At 40.8% G+C, this 14,246-nt stretch overlaps 1 protein-coding gene across 2 annotated transcripts in view; it reads right to left on the reverse strand.

Annotated features, from left to right (window-relative positions):
- The window catches only part of EXPH5 (exophilin 5), a 74,819-nt gene extending 67,862 nt beyond the window's left edge, over window positions 1-6,957 (reverse strand). For both annotated transcript variants that reach the window (XM_022561539.3, XM_022561538.3), the window contains exon 1: window positions 6,824-6,957. In XM_022561539.3, coding sequence (XP_022417247.2) covers window positions 6,824-6,942 — 119 coding nt within the window. In that variant the 5' untranslated portion in view covers window positions 6,943-6,957. The remainder of the gene's footprint in view (window positions 1-6,823) is intronic.
- Between the last annotated feature and the right edge of the window lie 7,289 nt (window positions 6,958-14,246).

The following is a 14,246-nucleotide window of genomic DNA, read 5'->3' on the forward strand; positions in this document are numbered from 1 at the left end:
AGCCTTTAATTAGGGCTATTGGCAATGCCAATAAGGAAATATTCCTGAGCAGGAGAGTGAAGTGAGCCTAGGCCCTCAATATTATGGCCTGTGCAGTAACTAACTGCAGAAAAATGGGCCTGAATTGCTTTAGCAAGGCTCTTAGCCAACTCGTTCTCAGTTTTAAAACCCAAATGTGCTAACAGGAAGAAGAATATTTTCTGATTAACCTTAATCTGACCTTCTTTGTCCTTCATATGGTTTCCCCAGATCTATCCTTCCCTCACTTTGTACTCCCTCACAGAAGTAAGTTAAAGTCCACTTGATTAGGAACTGAGTACCTACTAGGTGTGTGAGGCTCTCCATCCCTAAGATAATCCTTGACCACAAAGAACTTGAGATTGATGCAGAGAAACCAACTTACCCATAAATACATTAACATTGCAAAATGTATAAAACATTATAAAGAAAAGGGCAGAAAAATATTCAGATATTTTTAAGACAAATATTTTTAAAGTTATATTTATGAAGGAAAAAGAGTTATTTTGCATTTCTTTATTATCAAAAGAAATAATCATTAAAAAATAATCCGTGATAATTTTAAGGAATAAAATAATAGTAAAATGGTTAGAGTTCCTTTAAATATCACATCCAAGAGATAACCATCTTAATAGTTTAGAGTATATCCTTACAAAATACATATATGCTTTTTTAAAAAAAAACAGCGATAAAAGAAAATTTCACATATTGAGGTACAGGGAAGTCATTCTTGCTTATACATGAGTAAACTTGAATTTTGTGCTAACTAAAACAGCCTGTGTGTACATACATTGTACATCTGCTTTAATTATTAAATAAAAGGGCACAGTGACCAGAAGTAAAGAATGTCCATGTTAAAAGTAAAGATTAAATGCCTCCCTTCCTGGGATACCAATGCTGGTTCTCCTTTGATGATAAGACTCCCTTCCCAGGTGCCAAGGCTGTACTGACTCACTGTGTATGTGCTGATCTGTTTTTGGTCTCCTTGGAGACCAATCCAAGGAGTAACTAGCCGGGAGAATTTGTCTGAGAGAAAGCTCTCCCCTCAGTTTAAAGGAATTAACTAAATTGGATGTTACTGAAAAGTGCAGACGCCTCAGAGATCCATGATATTGATCCCATTCCTTGTTATATTATCAGAACACTCCAGCCTATAGGGCACTCTTGTGACCTCCAGGCAGTTCTCACAGTCCCTTCCCCAGCCACGCAGGGCTCCATGAGGGCAAGCTACATTTGTATGAAGTCTTCATCTTAGAGGACTTACCACCAACCAAAAACTTTCATAGACTAAAGCCATTTGGGGCAGAATTTCTTTGCTGTATCCTCAGGGTTAACACAGTGTCTGGCACAGAGTAGATGCCCAATAAATAAGCATCCAAAGTTTCTTGAAAGTCTATCCTAGCCAGAGGCAAATTTCACCAGCTGGAAGAGGAGAGGGCAGGCAGAAAGCCTATGAGAGACAGGAGACTTGTGTATCTGGTTTTTAATCTCTGCAGGATGTTGCAGTTTCCACCAGCTACCGATCACTTCACTACTTTGATATGCACAGTCCCCCTCAGGACTGAGCCACAGCTCAAGTACACTAGTGTAAATCAATCGAAACAGCTAAGTTCTAGAAAACTCTCCTGGGCTGCAATCTTGCCACTGAGCAAAGATAGTCTAAATCTAGACATGCCATTTTTCAACTTAATTACACCTGGTGCTGTAACATCTTATACTTTATAAGTTTTCTGCAATAGGAAAAATAAACATTTTTGATTTATTGATATCTCTTCTGTGAGCTTGACTAGTTGATATAATCTCTTGGTACTTTCTATTTCAGTCACACTTATGAGATGGGGGTGGTGGGGCTTATAGGTAGGTAGTTGTGTTTTTCAAAGACTTGTAAAAAGTAAGATGCTTTTCAGATTTTATTCCATCTATCTATCTACCTATCTATCTATCTATCTATCTATCTATCATCTATAGTATTTGTGTATATATATATGTATACACACACACATATATATTTCCTCCAAGATGTGATAGAAGTAGTAAGGGGAAATTTTTCACCTGCCAATCGTGATTCAAACTCTCAGCCATTTTTCTTCACTGTAGCTAAAACCACAGACTGTACATGGCCTAAAAAGTCACGCCCAAGTGAATACTTCCAGGCAAAATCCTTTCCACAATCCAAAAAGAAGCGTAACTGACAGATTGTAATTTAAGTATTTCCATTTCTTTAACTGGCTCTCAGAGAATTTCTGTAGCTCAGATCCCAGACTGACAGAAGAGGATAAATGTAACAGAGTGATTATAGTCCATTACAGGGTTCAAAGGAGGGAGAAATCCCATGTAACTGGGCAGAGGGTATTGAGGGATGAGAAGAAGGTGAAACAAACAGAGACTGAGAAATGGGAAGAGAAGTTGGGACAGCAGAAGCCTCTGACTCCAGCCAGTGCAGACCATTAATTCCTTCATCAAGTATTTATAGGGGGCCTATGCAGACAGAAACCTTTGTGACCCAGGTCTTCCTCTCCTCTTAGCCATGAAATCCTACATCTTTCCCCTCATCTGCCTTCCCAGGGCCTTAGGAGGAAGCATGTGTCCAGCGTTCCTGCCCAGACTACCAAGCATCCTTACCCCCAGGTCTGATTTCCCATCTTGGCAGTGTTGGGTTTGAGGGCAGGAGAGCCCAGCCCCCAGCTGTCAGGGCAAGCCCATGCCTTTCAGCAAACATTTACTGACTGTTCACCATGGGCCAGGAGCTGCAGCAGGCCCTAGAGATTCACGGAAAGGAGAAGCACAGATTTTTGCTATTTTCTTCTAGTTGCTATGCACATGCCCAGATGTCCAGAAGAAACTGAAATAATAACATAAGCACTGTTTTGTGTTCTGCTTTTTCACAGAACAGTGCCTTGTACACATTTTTCCACAGCTGCATCCATGACAAACTTGAGGTGTCTACAAAACCAAGGTAGTCAGAAATATAGAACTAAAATATCATATTGGATGGGACATAATGATGTCTTCATAATTGTCCTTTGTAATGACTGGACTTTTACTTAGATTTGAAATTTTCCACTATTTTGCTATTATAGGTAACACTGCAATATCTGAGAGTATATGTCTTGTTTTTCCTCTACTAAATTGTTTCCTCAGGGAAAAATATGGTATAGTGGAAAGAATACAGATTTTTAGAGCCAGATAGATTTGGGTTCAAATTCTAGTTCTGCCACTTACGAGCTGTGTGACCTTGGGCAAGTTCCTTAACCTTGCTAAATTTCAGTTTCTCTTCTGTACAAAGTCATTAATAATACTCACCCCAAGGGATGGTTGTGAGGATTAGTCAATGCTGATGGGTAAAATAATTTTGAGATGGATCTGGATTTGAATTCTAGCTCTGCTGCTTAACTTGAACAAGATACTCGACATTTTTAAGCTGTTTCCTTCTCTGTGGAATGGAAATTAAAGTGTGTACCTAACGAGGTTATTGAGAGGATTAATTAAAAATATACAACATGTTTAATACAATGCCTAGTATACAGTAAGGGACCAATAAATGTTAGCAATTATTATTATCACAGTAATTACTATTATTACTTAAAAAGGCAGCACTTAATAAATGTTGGTGTGGTCATTTTCTCCACCTCAATCTCCTACTAATGAGTAACATTCAAGAACTGGATAACTGGGTCAAGGGCAAGTCATATCTTCACAGGTGTTGCAGTATTGTTCACCAAAAGGATGATATTCAACTTACAATGCCACTAACGATATACAGAATCTATCCATTTCACTTCAACCCTCACCAAGTCTTTTTAGTTATTTTTAAAGGTGCAGTATGATGTCTTGAGGTTACTTTGATTTTCTTTCTTTTTTTTTTTTATTACTGTTAGGGTGAACATTTTCCCATATGTTTTGTTTACTGTTTGGATATCTTCTAGTGTGAATGATTTCTTTCTATCTTTGCTTATTCATCAGTTTGAATCTTGGTGTTTTTCTTAAAAATCTGAAGAAACTCTTCATATATTGGAAACATTATAATATTTAATGTGAATACTTTCCCAGTAAGCTGGAGCCAGAGAGTTCTGGTACTGATGAAGGAAGATCGGGGGAAGCTCATTTCTACAGGTGGGGCTATGGTCTCCTGCATGGTGAACTCAACTAGTTCTGTGCCATTAACATCCACCTCTGGACACCTCTGGCCTTGCATGATACTGTAGTTCTATATTTCTAACTGTAGGATACTTCTTCTTAGTTGTCTTGTAGACAGCTCAAGCCTATCACAGATAGGCCCTAACCAGCAAACCTTCCAAGCTTCTGCATTTAGTCCCTTCCCTTTTTTTTTTTTTTTTTTGGTACACGGGCCTCTCACTGTTGTGGCCTCTCCCGCTGCGGAGCACAGGCTCCGGAGGCTCAGGCTTAGCAGCCATGGCTCATGGGCCTAGCCGCTCCGCGGCATGTGGGATCTTCCCGGACCGGGGCACGAACCCGTGTCCCCTACATCGGCAGGTGGACTCTCAACAACTGCGCCACCAGGGAGGCCAGTGCCTTCCCTTTTTGTCCTAATTAAGAGATCTGAAGACTGTTTCTCAGTATAGTAAAAAGACCACTGAGAGTCTCTTGGCACTGTTGTATTTTTTCTCAAATAATACTCGATTTATAAGTCACGTGTCTTGACTTGATTAGGAAAATACGATGATCAAAAATGAACAGAAGAGCTAAGTTGGCATGTCATCTCAGGCCTTTTCTGCATGCCAGTATCTGCTTCTAAAACCAATGCATGTGAGCTGGTGAGCAGAGCAATCCCATGGAGACTGCTATCCAGGGACAGGTGTTTGATAGTGAGACACAGGAATCAACCAGGGGAAAATAAAGTACTAGAAATAATTGCCTTGAGCATTTGGCTCAAGTGTCTGCTTTCCTTAAATTATTTGTATACTTTAGTGGTGACATTTAAAAAATTGCTGGGGTAATTATTTTTCAAAGTTTGTTTAATAGTTGACAGTATTGATTTTTTTTTCTGCTTCAGACCTTTATTAAACAGATTTTTTAAAAAACAAAGCAGAAAAAAATGCTGTGCCTGAGTAAATAATCTTAATTATTTTAAATTTCCTCTCCGATAATGCCAATATTCCTATCATAACAGTATTGATTTTTGTCTTAGCATTATGGCTTTTTTTGCTGATGCTCCAGTTAGGATATGAGTGCCATGAAATCATAAAATGTGTTTTAGCCTTCCTTCTAAGGCCTAGCCCAATGGCCTTTGCCATCTAAGTGTAGTTCCCCCTAAAGTCAGCTGCCACAGGCACCATGAGCTGCTATAGAGAAAACACAACAAGGCAAGCATGCAATTCTAAAGCTCTCCTTCCCAACATTGGGTGTGCCTGTGTACACTGCACGTGCATACGTGTGGGCACATGCTCCTGGGTGTATGTGGGTGTGGACATACTGTGCTCACGAGGGCACATTTCTGCATAGTTTGAAGAAATGATGGAGCCTATTTTTCTAAAGGCAGAGTATGATGGCGTGAAATACACATCCTCAAACTTCAAATATTCATTTCTCCCCACAAGAGTCATATTTGGGGGGTAGGGGGTGGGGAGAGAAGACAGGGTTTTGGGCCCAGTGTGTTTTAATCGCTTCTACAAAACCAGCTAGGGTTTCCCTATGTGAAGAGTATCTTTGGAGGTTTTTTCCCTGGGGGTTTGGGGGGTGGGGGGTAAGTGGGATGCCTGGAAGGAAGTGGAAACATAGAACTTTGATCACCAAGAAGTTGTTCACAAACAAAATGGCTTTCTAAATTCCATCAGTGCCACACTTTCTGGTCTGAGAGGGATGCCCTAAATTTTCTTCCACAGTCCACTCGAGAAGGCCTTGGGTGGGTTTATTCCAGGATTGGTGAGAAAGTCTTTAATTCATTCCAGGACTTATCCCACACTTCCCCATCAGAAAAACTGGTTACTTTACATCTCAGGCAATGATCTCTGGATTTCATTTCCTGGTAACTAATCCCTCACCTACAACACTGTACAGTAAGGTCAAGGGGGAAATTCCGCAGCAACTTCTTCCCCAAGCGCCACACGCAAGGGGATCGAACCATTCTAGACACCCCACGCGGCCCAGTCCCAGCTGGGTTCACTCCACACAATTTGGCAAGTTCCTCGAACTCCAGCCCTTGGGGTGGGAAACACTTGGCCTCCAGTGAGGTGCCAGCTCTCCCGGGCCTCGCTGACTGCCCGCGTTGGGTGGAGAGGGAGGTTTCTCTGGGGCAGAGGAAGAGTGTGTTGGGCGAGAGTGGACGACCTGGAGGCCTCTGTAAGCACGTGGATGCGCGCGGGCAGGACTGCGCTCCCCACCCAGTTTCATGGGCCCACCTGGCCCGCGCCACGTAGCAGCCTAGGAGACACCTGAGAGACCCGCCACCCAGCCTGGACCCCCTGCGGCGATTGCCGCCCACGTGTCCCGGTCTGGGGCCAGAGCCGCCGCGCAGGATCCACTCTGAGAAGAAACGCGCCAAGGCACGCTCCCGCGCGGCGAGGGCAGGGTCGCGCCCTATGCTGCGGGACCTGAGCTCGCAGACGAGCCTACCCGGAAGGCCGTGTCTGCACCAGCAGCGCCTCCCAACGTTCTCAAGAGAGACTCACTGCAGATTTCCCCCTGCCGGGCCGCGCGCTCCGGACGGATGCTGAGCGTCCCCGAGCCTCGGACAGGTGCCCCACAAAAGCTCGGCCCCTTCCTCCACTCACGCCGGGCTCGGGGGACGCCGCGGACGCCCCCCACTGTGGCCCAGACCCAGGGGAAAAAGGAATTAGCTCTGTACCTGATCCTGTCCTTCTCTGCCCTCTGTAGCTCCTCATTTCTTTCCAGCACCTGAAGGATCTTCCTGGCTTCTTCTTCATTTAGGAAACTCAAATCAAACCCCTGAGGAACTTTCGTCATATCCTCTACTGTGTGTGAATCACACTTAAGCTCTTGGCGCTTCCTGTTACAACGACATTTTTCAAGCTATAGACCAGTTTCAGGAACTTGATCCTATAGCCATTGATAAGTCCTCCCGTTTGAAAATCTAAAACCACAAACCTAGGGAACAGCCCACACCTACAGGGCTCATTTTGAAAACACCTCAATGACATATTTCTCTCAGCCTATCCAACCGAGATGCAAAATGAACGGCTGAAGGGAGAGAGTGCCCCCATTCCAAAGGGGCGGCCCCTTCCACGCTCCTCCCTTCCCTCCCCCACCCCCTATAAGACTTGTTGACGATCCTACGTAATTTTGCCCGTGAGGCAGAAGCTTCAGTATTGGCTCTAGCGTATTTATTTTGGCTGTTGTTTGCCCACAAAACTTGAACTTGGCTAGCAGGAGTGAAAAGGAGACAGGTTCACGGCTAATCCTCCTTTCCAAAGAAGAGCTTATAGGAAATAGAATTGCGCTTAGGAGCTTTGGAACTGGCAAAAGGGTTAGCCTATTAGAAAGACCCGGAAGGATTGAATTTACTATACAGCTGGCTGTAGGCGGACCAGGCCCCAAGGCTGAATTTAGTGTATCCTTGGAAATAAATTATTTGCCGAGTCTCCCATCCCTCAGATACCCCCAACTCATTGTCCACAGAAGTCATTCTCGGACTTTAGAAAAATCAAACAAACACAAAGCCGTTTATGGTATTTTAACAGAAGACATGACCAAAGGATGGTAAAAAGCACCTGTTTGTAGTTTTCTATAAGATTTGATAATCTTCTTAATAAATTGTTTCAGGGAAGTAATAAAAGTGCCACTTTAGGGGCTTCCTTGGTGGTGCAGTGGTTGGGAGTCCGCCTGCCAATGCAGGGGACACGGGTTCGAGCCCTGGTCCGGGAAGATCCCACATGCCGCGGAGCAACTAAGCCCGTGCGCCACAACTACTGAGCCTGAGCTCTAGAGCCCGCGAGCCACAGCTACTTAGCCCACGTGCCACAACTACGGAAGCCCGCGTGCCTAGAGCCCGTGCTCCACAACAAGAGAAGCCACCGCAATGAGAAGCCCGTGCACCACAATGGAGAGTAGCCCCCGCTCGCTGCAACTAGAGAAAGCCCGTGCCCAGCAACGAAGACCCAACACAGCCAAAAATAAATAAATAAATTTAAAAAAAAGAGGCCACTTTAAAACACCTAATCCTCTAAGGTAGAATGTAATCCTATGAAACCACAGAAATAGCTTTCCCTAGAAAGTACTATTCCAAGATATGATGGAAATTTCTAAATATATTTATAAATATACATTTAAAAAATTATCCATACTTTAAAATGTATAACTCAGAAATAACTAAATTTCCTTGTCAATTGCATTATTATGAACTTTCATCAAATCTTTAACCATGGTCATTTTTAAGTCTTTTGTCATTTACAGACAGTTTTGGGTATACTCTAATGCTTTTGCAAAAATGTTCCTATAAAAGGGTTTCTATCCTCAAGGAATTCATGGAAAAGACAGGTTTCTGGTAACTGACTATACTGCTGAACTGAATGAATAAGCATTTTCAGAACTCTAATAGAAAACTGATGAATTCATAAAGTGCTAACCAAAGATCAAGATAAAAAAAATTAATGAAGATGATTATAATTTTTGTGACTTTCTGTTTGAATTTAAAAAAAATCCCACAAGGACTCAGAGGCAAAAAACATACAAATCAATTTTCACTGCAAAGTAAAGGAGCTGTTACAGTGGAGGACTACTGGACTGAATGTCAATATTATGACATAGTATGAGTGTGTTTCGTGTTTGGTAATTGCAATCATTGTTGCTTTTTTTGTGATCATCCAAAAAAAAAAATTGAGTAACACGGTTATAACAGAACTCTGTCCATTTCCACTGAATGATTCCTCAGCACTTAAATGCATTAAAAGATTGATAGGATTGAAAAAAAAATTATCCAGCCTTTTTCAGAAAACATTCTGCTTCTTTTGGCTTCACTTTGCACACAGAAATAGCTTCATCAGATCAACTTTATTGTCCCATAGCCTTAATTTGGTCACATAGTATGTAGTGGTGATGGTTACTAACAGTTAAAATGTGCTTCCACGTGTATCATCTTTTTTCATAGTGAATAAGCACAATAAAGATTTTGTATCTGCAACAAAAACATTTGTCAAACATGGCTATTATGTTTTGGCCTTTGGATCCTCTACTCACCTTGATCATACTTATTTAAGACATTTCTAGGCAGGTAGGCTGTAACTAACTTCTGTGGGCATCTGTTATTTCTATGAAGCAGGAATTAATTCAGTTCACCAATGTTGTACAACACACAGAACTTCTTTATAAATAATCTCTGTGTTAATGATGGTTTAAGAATGTGTCTTGTTTATGATGTCCATTTTTTCTACTCTTTAGTGTGTTCATTTATTCAGCATACATATGGAATTTTTTAAATGTGTGCACAGGTAGGCTCTTATTTTGTTCCTGGTGTAGCAGTGAATTGATTTCAAATAACATATAATGGTGCCTACTATATGAAAGCACTATACACTGTGAAGAAGATAGTCCTTGTCTTTAGGAAGTTTATAATACAGTGAAGGAGATAACACAAATAGAAAAATGACTACATAACAAAGAAGAACATAATGGATGTATAAAGTAAGTTCTATTAGAGCACAGAAGGAAGAAGTTAGTTCCAGCTGAGTGCTTCAGGGGGAGGAAATGGTACTTGGGTTGCAACATGAAGAGTCATATTTCAATAGGAAGAAATGGAGGGTAGTGGGAGGAGATGTGTGAGTCTATTCTAGGCAAGGGAAACAGTGCACTGAGTAGCAGAAGTACACTCTAGGAATCTTCTCATAATTCCTCTACTCCTCTGGCTAATGGCCAAAGTGAGTTAAAACTTGGATGCTAGGAAATACAGGGGCGTATTCAGGGATTGGTAAAAGATGTGTTTTGGCTAGAGTATGAATTCTAAATAGGGGCAATATTGCCCCTGGTGGAGCAAAAATTGGTTCTTGGAGGGTAAAAACATCTTACTTTTTAAATGGGAAGTACAGATATACACCCAGTGTATAAACAGACAGTATACCTATGGCATTAAAATTTCATGAGAGGGATGATTAAGAAAAAAATAAAACCCTTAAAAGACACCTTGGGGGACAATAATTAAAAAGGTTGAAAAACCACTGAGGTAGGGCATAGGACATGGAAAGAGTAAATAAGGCTGAGCCCTGACTATGAATGCCATGCTGAAGAATGTGGACTCCACTGTGTAAGAATGTGGACTCCACTGTGTAAGGAGTCAACACAGGCTTTAAGGATGACAATGATAAAGTTGAAGCTGAATATTGGGATGACGATTCTGGCAGCAGTAGGTAAGAAAGAGTAGAGTGAGGGTGGTAGCAAGGGGCACTGTTGGGTTGGAAAGCTGATGCAGGAGAAAGGGGAAGGAGGACCAGAACTAAAGCAGTGGAATTGGGAATAGAAACGAGGCTTGGAGTCCAAAGATATTGGCTGGACTTGGTAACTCATTAGATATGAGAGTTAAGAAAGAAAGAGGCACAAAGATGATGCAAGGTTTCAAGAGAAGTGTCTGAAAGGAGAGTAGTCTTTTTGATTATAGGAGAAGCATAGGGCTTGTAAAAAGATTAGGAGTTCAGTTTTAGACATAAAGAGTTTGAGGTACCTGCAATTTATCCACATGGAGGTACTGAGCAAAAGTTAAAAATGTGGGACCAGAAATTCTTGACACATGGATGGAGAAGTAGATTAGGAAGTCATCTGCTTGAAGATGATTGCCAAAATCCTGAGACTAGATAAGATGGCCAGAGCAAAGGGGAGACAGAAGTAGAGGCTGTGTTCAGAACCTTGAATGACTGCCCGGGACATCAGCACCCAGGCATGTTTCAGCCTGGGTTATGGCACAAAGGGGAATATGATTGAGAAATTTTTATATTGAAGTTTTATACTGAGAAATTTATAAGGCATTGGGGTTGCCCTGGAAACCACACAGGCACTTTCTGTGGGGCTATAAACTTAGTGTTTTTAAAGTAAAAATAATTCTCAACGGGTTGTTTTACAGGCTCCTTCAGCCAGCTCCAAGCAGCCATTTTCATCCTTAGTATTTGGTAAACCTGACAACCTCCTGCCCAGCCTCCCAGCTAGAGAGATACTCATCAGTTTGGTTTTTAATGGTAGCAGTTGGATAGAGAGCAATGATCTTTTTTATTAACATCTTTATTAGAGTGTAATTGCTTTACATTGTTGTGTTAGTTGCTGCTGTATAACAAAGTGAATCAGCTATAGGTATACACGTATCCCCATATACCCTCCCTCTTGCGTCTGCCTCCCACCCTCCCTATCCCACTCCTCTAGGATCAGGAATATGTGAGAAAGGACATCACCTTCTACGTCAATCCCCAAACTGCCTACTTCTAAAGCCCCATCTTGATCTGACCGTGTTATCCCTCCAAACCTGCCCCAGTCAGTTGGTTTCATTATGGTCTCTGTCTGCTTAGACTCTTTCCCTGCCTGTGCTCACCCATCTACTCCACTGTACTTATCTATATCCTGCTCATTTTAAGGCTTGGCTCAACTTTACTTCCTTTATACCTTCCCTATGCACCTACTCCAACTTACCTACACTACTTCTCCAAAAGCTTTTAGATCTATTAATCAGTTCCACACAACTTAATGCCAAATTATTCACTATTTTTTCATGTATTTTAAATTTGGGCTCTCTAATGAGATTGTAAACTTGTTGATATTAAACCTTTTAAAGGCAAGAGTTTCATTCTAAAGGCTCAGCTCACTTTGCATATGAACGCTTTCCTTACCCTCTCCATGTGATTCATCCCTGCCTGATGACACACTCTCTCAAGCCTCACTCTACCCATACAGACCTTTACCATAGCACCTGGAACTAATTCTTTTCTTTTGGAATTTTATTTATTTTTTTATACAGCAGGCTCTTATTAGTTATCCACTTTATACATATTAGTGTATATATGTCATTCCCAATCTCCCAATTCATCACACCACACCACCCCCACCCCCGCCGCTTTCCCCCCTTGGTGTCCATACATTTGTTCTCTACATCTGTATCTCAATTTCTGCCCTGCAAACTGGTTAATCTCTATCATTTTTCTAGGTTCCACATATATGCGTTAATATACGACATTTGTTTTTCTCTTTCTGACTTACTTCACTCTGTATGACAGTCTGTAGAGCCGTCCACATCTCTAAAATGGCCCAGTTTCATTCCTTTTTATGGCTGAGTAATACTCCATTCTATAAGTGTTCCACATTTTCTTTATCCATATGTCTGTCGATGGGCATTAGCTTGCTTCCATAACCTGGCTATAGTAAACAGTGCTGAAATGAACATTGGGGTGTATGTGTCTTTTTGAATTATGGTTCTCTCTGGGTACATGCCCAGCTGTGGTATTGCTGGGTCATATGGTAATTCCATTTTTAGTTTTTTAGAGAACCTCCATACTCTTTCCATAGTAGCTGTATCAAATTACATTCCCACCAACAGTGCAGGAAGGTTCCCTTTTCTCCACACCCTATCCAGCATTTGTTGTTTGTAGATTTTCTGATGATGCCCATTCAGACTGGGCTAAGGTGATACCTCATTGTAGTTTTGATTTGCATTTCTCTAATAATTAGTGATGTTGAACAGCTTTTCATGTGCTTCTTGGCCATCTGTATGTCTTCTTTAGAGAAATGTCTATTTAGGTCCTCGGCCCATTTTTGGATTGGGTAGTTTGTTTTTATAATATTGAGCTGCCTGAGCTGTTTATATACTTTTCAGATTAATTCTTTGTCCGTTGATTTGTTTGTAAATATTTTCTCCCATTCAGAGGGTTGTCTTTTCATCTTATTTGTAGTTTCCTTTGCTTTGCAAAAGCTTTTAAGTTTCATTAAGTCCCATTTGCTTATTTTTGTTTTTATTTCCATTACTCTAGGATGTGGATCAAAAAAGATCTTGCTGTGATTTATGTCAAAGAGTGTTCTTCCTATGTTTTCTTCTAAGAGTTTTATAGTGTCGGTCTTACATTTAGGTTTCTAATCCATTTTGGGTTTATTTTTGTGTATGCTGTTAGGGAGTGTTCTAATTTCATTCTTTTACATGTAGCTGTCCAGTTTTCCCAGCACCACTTATTGAAGAGACTGTCTTTTCTCCATTGTATATCCTTGCCTCCTTTGTCATAGATTAGTTGACCATAGATGTGTGGGTTTATCTCTGGGCTTTCTGTCCTGTTCCATTGATCTATATTTCTGTTTTTGTGCCAGTACCATTTGTCTTGATTACTGTGGCTTTGTAGTATAGTCTGAAGTCAGGGAGTCTGATACCTCCAGCTCCGTTTTTTCCCCACAAGACTGCTTTGGCTATTTGGGGTCTTTTCTGTCTCCATACAAATTTTAAGATTTTTTATTCTAGTTCTGTAAAAAATGACATTGGTAATTTGATAGGGGTTGCATTGAATCTGTACATTACTTTGGTAGTATAGTCATTTTCACATTATTGACTCTTCCAATCCAAGAACATGGTATATCTCTAAATCTGTTTGTATCATCTTTAATTTCTTTCATCAGTGTCTTATAGTTTTCTGCATACAAGTCTTTTGTCTCTCTAGGTAGGTTTCTTCCTACGTATTTTATTCTTTTTGTTGCCATGGTAAATGGGAGTGTTTCCTTAATTTCTCTTTCAGATTTTTCATCATTAATATATAGGAATGCAAGAGACTTCTGTGTATTAATTTTGTATCCTGCAACTTTATCAAATTCACTGATTAGCTCTAGTAGTTTTCTGGTGGCATCTTTAGGATTCTCTATGTATAGTATCATGTCATCTGCCAACAGTGACAGTTTTACTTCTTCTTTTCCAATTTGTATTCCTTTTATTTCTTTTTCTTCTCTGATTGCCGTGGCTAGGACTTCCAAAACTATGTTGAATAATAGTGGTGAGAGTGGACATCCTTTCTTCTCCTGATCTTTGAGGAAATGCTATAAGTTTTTCACCATTGAGAATGATGTTTGCATTGCAAATGATGTTTGCATTGCAAATAGGTTTGTCATATATGGCCTTTATTATGTTGAGGTAGGTTCCCTCTATGTCCACTTTCTGGAGAGTTTTTAAGCATGAGTGGGTGTTGAAATTTGTCAAAAGTTTTTACTGCACCTATTGAGATGATCACATGGTTCTTCTTCAATTTGTTAATAGGGTGTACCAGAGTGATTGATTTGCGTATATTGCAGAATCCTTGCATCATTGGGATAAA

The sequence above is a fragment of the Delphinapterus leucas genome, chromosome 7 (assembly GCF_059928025.1).
Source record: "Delphinapterus leucas isolate spDelLeu-1000000601 "Yukka" chromosome 7, BTC_Dleu_Yukka2, whole genome shotgun sequence".
NCBI classification, from domain to species: Eukaryota; Metazoa; Chordata; class Mammalia; order Artiodactyla; family Monodontidae; genus Delphinapterus; species Delphinapterus leucas.